The sequence below is a fragment of the Nematolebias whitei genome, chromosome 21 (assembly GCF_014905685.2).
Source record: "Nematolebias whitei isolate Nwh7 chromosome 21, NemWhi1, whole genome shotgun sequence".
Taxonomy (NCBI): Eukaryota; Metazoa; Chordata; class Actinopteri; order Cyprinodontiformes; family Rivulidae; genus Nematolebias; species Nematolebias whitei.
In genome coordinates, this window is record NC_056518.1 from 30,993,585 (window position 1) to 30,998,265 (window position 4,681).

At 43.8% G+C, this 4,681-nt stretch overlaps 1 protein-coding gene across 1 annotated transcript in view; it reads left to right on the plus strand.

Annotated features, from left to right (window-relative positions):
- syne2b (spectrin repeat containing, nuclear envelope 2b) overlaps positions 1-4,681 on the plus strand; it is a 46,741-nt gene that overhangs the window by 5,170 nt on the left and 36,890 nt on the right. Inside the window, exon 2 of the mRNA XM_037694816.1 lies at positions 843-968. Within this exon, the coding sequence (XP_037550744.1) occupies positions 881-968 (88 nt within the window). The 5' untranslated portion in view covers positions 843-880. The remainder of the gene's footprint in view (positions 1-842; positions 969-4,681) is intronic.

Here is a 4,681-nt window from a genome sequence, read left to right on the forward strand (position 1 = left end):
TGAGACCAGTTGTTGGAGGTTTTTGAGGACATGAGACCAGTTGTTGGCTTTTGAGGACATGAGACCAGTTGTTGGAGGCTTTTGAGGACATGAGACCAGTTGTTGGAGGCTTTTGAGGACATGAGACCAGTTGTTGGAGGCTTTTGAGGACATGAGACCAGTTGTTGGAGGTTTTTGAGGTCCTGAAGAGACCAGCTGTTGGAGGGTTTGGAGGTCCTGAAGAGACCAGCTGTTAGGAGGGTTTGGAGGTCCTGAAGAGACCAGCTGTTGGAGGGTTTGGAGGTCTTGGGGAGACCAGCTGTTGGAGGTTTTGGAGGTCTTGGGGAGACCATTTGCTAGAGGTTTTGAACTGAATGTTGTTTTCCTGGTTTGATGGATGGTTCTAGCTGCCCAACAGTCCTGGATCTTCTCAGCTGTAGTGCTTGCCTCCATCCATTTTGTAGCAGCTGTGGCTCACAGGAAAGGCAGCTTCTTTTCATTTGTATTTTCTTCTGGTCCTCTCAGGCTGTTGGCTTTTATCTTAATGAAACGTTCCTGGCTTCAATCTGCCTGAAGCGTTTCTAAACTGTGGTCCTCCCGAGTCCAAAACACAACGCTTCTACAGCTTCATGTCCAGAGGGAAACAAAGATTAGGATCTCCTCCTGTTGGAGGAAATGAGTTTAATTTGGGCCATTGTCTTTAATGGGAAGCTGAGCAGATGTCTTCTGGCGCTGGACACGAGCGGTCCAGTCTGGGTGGACTCTGTCCCACAGTCTGTCTCTCCAGATGTTCACACACAGGAAGTTACAGCAGTTTCTCGTGGTGCGAGAACATCATGAGTTTAAACATCTTTCTCTTTCAGAGTGGTGCCATGCTGCGGGGAGCCTGCTGAAAGGAAAGATGTCGTCGGGGTTCTGCTCCAGTGATGGTCTGGGGGAGAGGAGGTCCATCCCTTTGGACATCGACAACGTCCACCTCCTGCTGCAAGGTCAGTCTGCCTGCACGTCTAACCAAAATATTTCTGTTTCCAAAGAGAAACGACTGGAAACGCTGCTGCGAGTCCATCCTGCGTTCCTCCCGATGAAAACTTCGTTTCTGACCCAACAGAACCAGAGAACTGGTCTGAGGTCTCCTCCAGTCCTTGCGTGTCCTGGTTTTACTCTGAGGACGGTTCTGTCACAGAAGTGTCTTTTCTCACCTGTTGGAGCTTTTCTTTGATTTGACGTTGATGTGAGATCTTTCTCGTTGGTTCTTCGTGTCCCGGGGCGTTCTGAAGCTCGTGCGCTGAGGGAGGCGCGGCGCTCGTGACATCCATCACACAAATGACTTCAGCTTTCAGCACCTTCTGTTTGTTGTAAAGATTATAGACGTAGTCTCGGGTTGTAACCGTCTAATTGTTAAAATGTAAAAACTGTTTCTCTCCTGAGGTTTCAGTTGGTTCTGATGAGTCCAGTTGAATCGTTTGGACTCTTGGTTTGTCAGAAAAATAAAAACCTAAAGTTGTTTGTTTTTTGTCTGAAAGTGTTTTGGTCTCAGCAGCAGAACCAGTTTGTTGACCCAACAGGGTCAAGGTGTCCAGGTCCCAGACCATCAGCTCGCCACCACCGTGCTGACAGCAGAGTCAACAAAGATCAGCCGACTTGGAAATCAGCCGAAACCCACACACTTAAAAAAACAAGAATTGTTGCTAAAGACCTTTTTTAAAGATGACAAAGCAGTTTGGTTCCTTTGAGGCAAACAATGAGGAGGCGAGGCGTGATCAGGACGTGCACGGTTCTGTGTTCTGTCCCGCCTGTGCAGACTGGTACCAGCAGCTCGGTTCTGATCCAGATCAGAGCTTCATGTTTTTACTGCAATACCTGGAAGTGCTGCAGTACTCGAGTAGCTGAGAACCATGCATGTCTTATTTCCTCCTCCTGGTTCTGTTTGACCCAGATTTATCGGCGCTGATGGGTCCAAGATGCTGCAGTAGTTTGGGCTCATGTTGAGGCAGGCCCGGAGTCTGAGTCAGAACCAGAGGAGGTGGAGTTCAAAGAATCTCACCTGCTTCCCCGCAGGCTGGAAATTGAGGCTTTCAGCTGGTTAGACCAGAATCGGCTGATTTCCTTCGGCTGTTGACATGTACCTGCCGTGGTCAGAGTCCAGAGCAGAGGTTTGGTTGAAGTTCTGATCCGGTCCCTTCGTCCATGATCCTGCAGTAGTTGAGTTCCTCATCATGGGTGAGTTCTGTCTTTGACCCGGTGCCAGATTAGACTGGTTCAGGACTGAAGTTTTCAGTAAAACCTCGTGTCGGTGCGTAGAACAGATGTTGGTTTCATCATTGTGTTCATGCTGACCAGATGTTCTGAGATGATTTCATAATCTTTCCGATGTTCTGAGATGATTTCATAATCTTTCAGATGTTCTGCTCAGAACCTCAGAAGTGACGTTAGAGAAAAGTCAGGATTTACAAACTGAAGGAAACTCCTTTAGTTTCACTTCACTTTACTCCTTGAGAAAGGAGGCTTTTCAAGACTCGTGGCTTTAGGCAAGAACACGCTAAAGGATCGTTTGTCAGACAGGAGACCCGACCTGCAGGAGACCCGACCTGCAGGAGACCCGACCTGCACGAGACCCGACCTGCACGAGACCCGACCTGCAGAGACCCGACCTGCAGAGACCCGACCTTCAGGAGCATTTCAGTTTTTACTCAACGCACTAGAATCTGTAAAAGAAGATTTTAAGATGTTAAAAGTTCAACATCACTGAGTTTACAGGTTTTACAAACTCCGGAATTTTGTTGTTCGCATTTTGTTCTTGTTCTTGTTCGTTTTGTTGTTGTTGTTGTTGTTGTTCGTTTTGTTGTTCTTGTTCCTTCTCCTGATTTTCCCTCTTCAGCAGTCTCCACAATGAGTCTTACTCCTTTGTCTTCATTCTGTCCTCTGTCCTCACTCAAACTGCCTCCATGTCCTCTCTAACTGCATCTATAAATCTCCTCTATCTTTTTCCTGGCAGCTGCTTCTCCAACATCCTTCTACCAATATAACCACTGTCCCTCCTCTGGACATGTCCAAACCACTGTCCCTCCTCTGGACATGTCCAAACCACTGTCCCTCCTCTGGACATGTCCACACCATCTCAGTCTGGTCTCTCTAAATTTATCTCCCAGTTGTTCAACCTGTGCTGTACCTCTGATTATCTCATTCCAAATCTTATCCATCCTTGTCACTCCTAAGATGAACCTCAACATCTTAATTTCTGCCACTTCCAGTTCTGGTTCTTGTCTTTTTGTCCTTGTCTCTGTCTCCAGACCATACACCATAGCTGGTCTCACCACTTTTGTAAACATTTCCTTTAACCTTTGCTGCCACTCTTTTGTGACAAATCACTCCTAGACTCTCTTCTTGACATCTTTATCACTATTCGTTCCAGTGCATAGCTCCACCTCTCCAAATTCTCTTCCGCCTGTGTGCCCTGTTCTCATCACATATCTCGATGTCAACTTGGATGAACTTGCATCTTGTTTTGGAAAGTGTTTTGTCAAATGTCCTTCCTGACTCAACCTTCAAGGACCAGCATTGGTTTGTGCTCCTAGAGGCTGAAATAAAACTGATTATTGATAAGTGTGAACTCTTTGGGTCTGAATCTAAAAAGGCACATTTTTCTTCATGGTGCTGAAATAAAGATTTGGTGCTGCCAAATAAACTCTAGTACTCGGGGATCTGACACAAACCAGACACGGAGGTCTAAATGAATCCAGTTTGGAGAACCACAGTTTAAATTTGACAGAACCGATGAACTAATGGCTAGTCTGAGCTGACGGAGGTCTAAATTGAAGTGGGTTTGCTCTGATCTGTTTTATTTAAGACTAGCCAGTCCAGTCAGAATCAGGTCAACCATAAACCAGTAGATATTTTAATCAGCTGAAATCTGCCACTTTAAAAAAAATTAATCCAAACTCTACAGTCAGGATCTGTTTTCTGTTGGTGTTTCATGATCACGTATGTTTTGTGATTCTTCTGGTTATTTTGTTTTAATCTGTTCATGTCAGGCACTACCTCCCCTCAGTTCAGCTTCTTATGCCTAAGCTCCGCCCACTCACACCTGCAGCCTATTTAAGCTCAGCTGTTTCCCATCTCTTCATCAGCTCCAGTCCATTTATCCTCTCTCTGTTCCCACATCAGTTGGCCATTATTGGCTCACATGACAAGATCAGGTATAAGTGTAAAATATAAATATATACTGTAATATGAAATATAATAGTGTAAAATATAAATATATACTGTAGTATGAAATATAAAGTATATAATCTAAATATATAATACAAAATATAAAGTATATCTAAATATGTACTGTAGTATGAAATATTACAAAGTATATAATATAAATGGATACTGCAGTATGAAATATAAAGTATACCTAAATATATAACATGAAATATAAAAAGTATATACCATACCATTTTATTTATAGAGCACTTAAAACGGCGACAAGGCCAATCAAAGTGCTGTACAGACAGAACAACAGGTAACACACAAAGCAAAATATAAAATGAAGTAAATCAGAATATAGACATAAAAACGATGTAGATAATGACGACCAACCAGTGTGGAGCGTACAGGATCAAAACACAGATCATCTGGTGTTGAATGCTATTTATAATCTAAATATACTGTAGTATGAAATATAATAAAGTATATAATCTAAATATACTGTAGCATG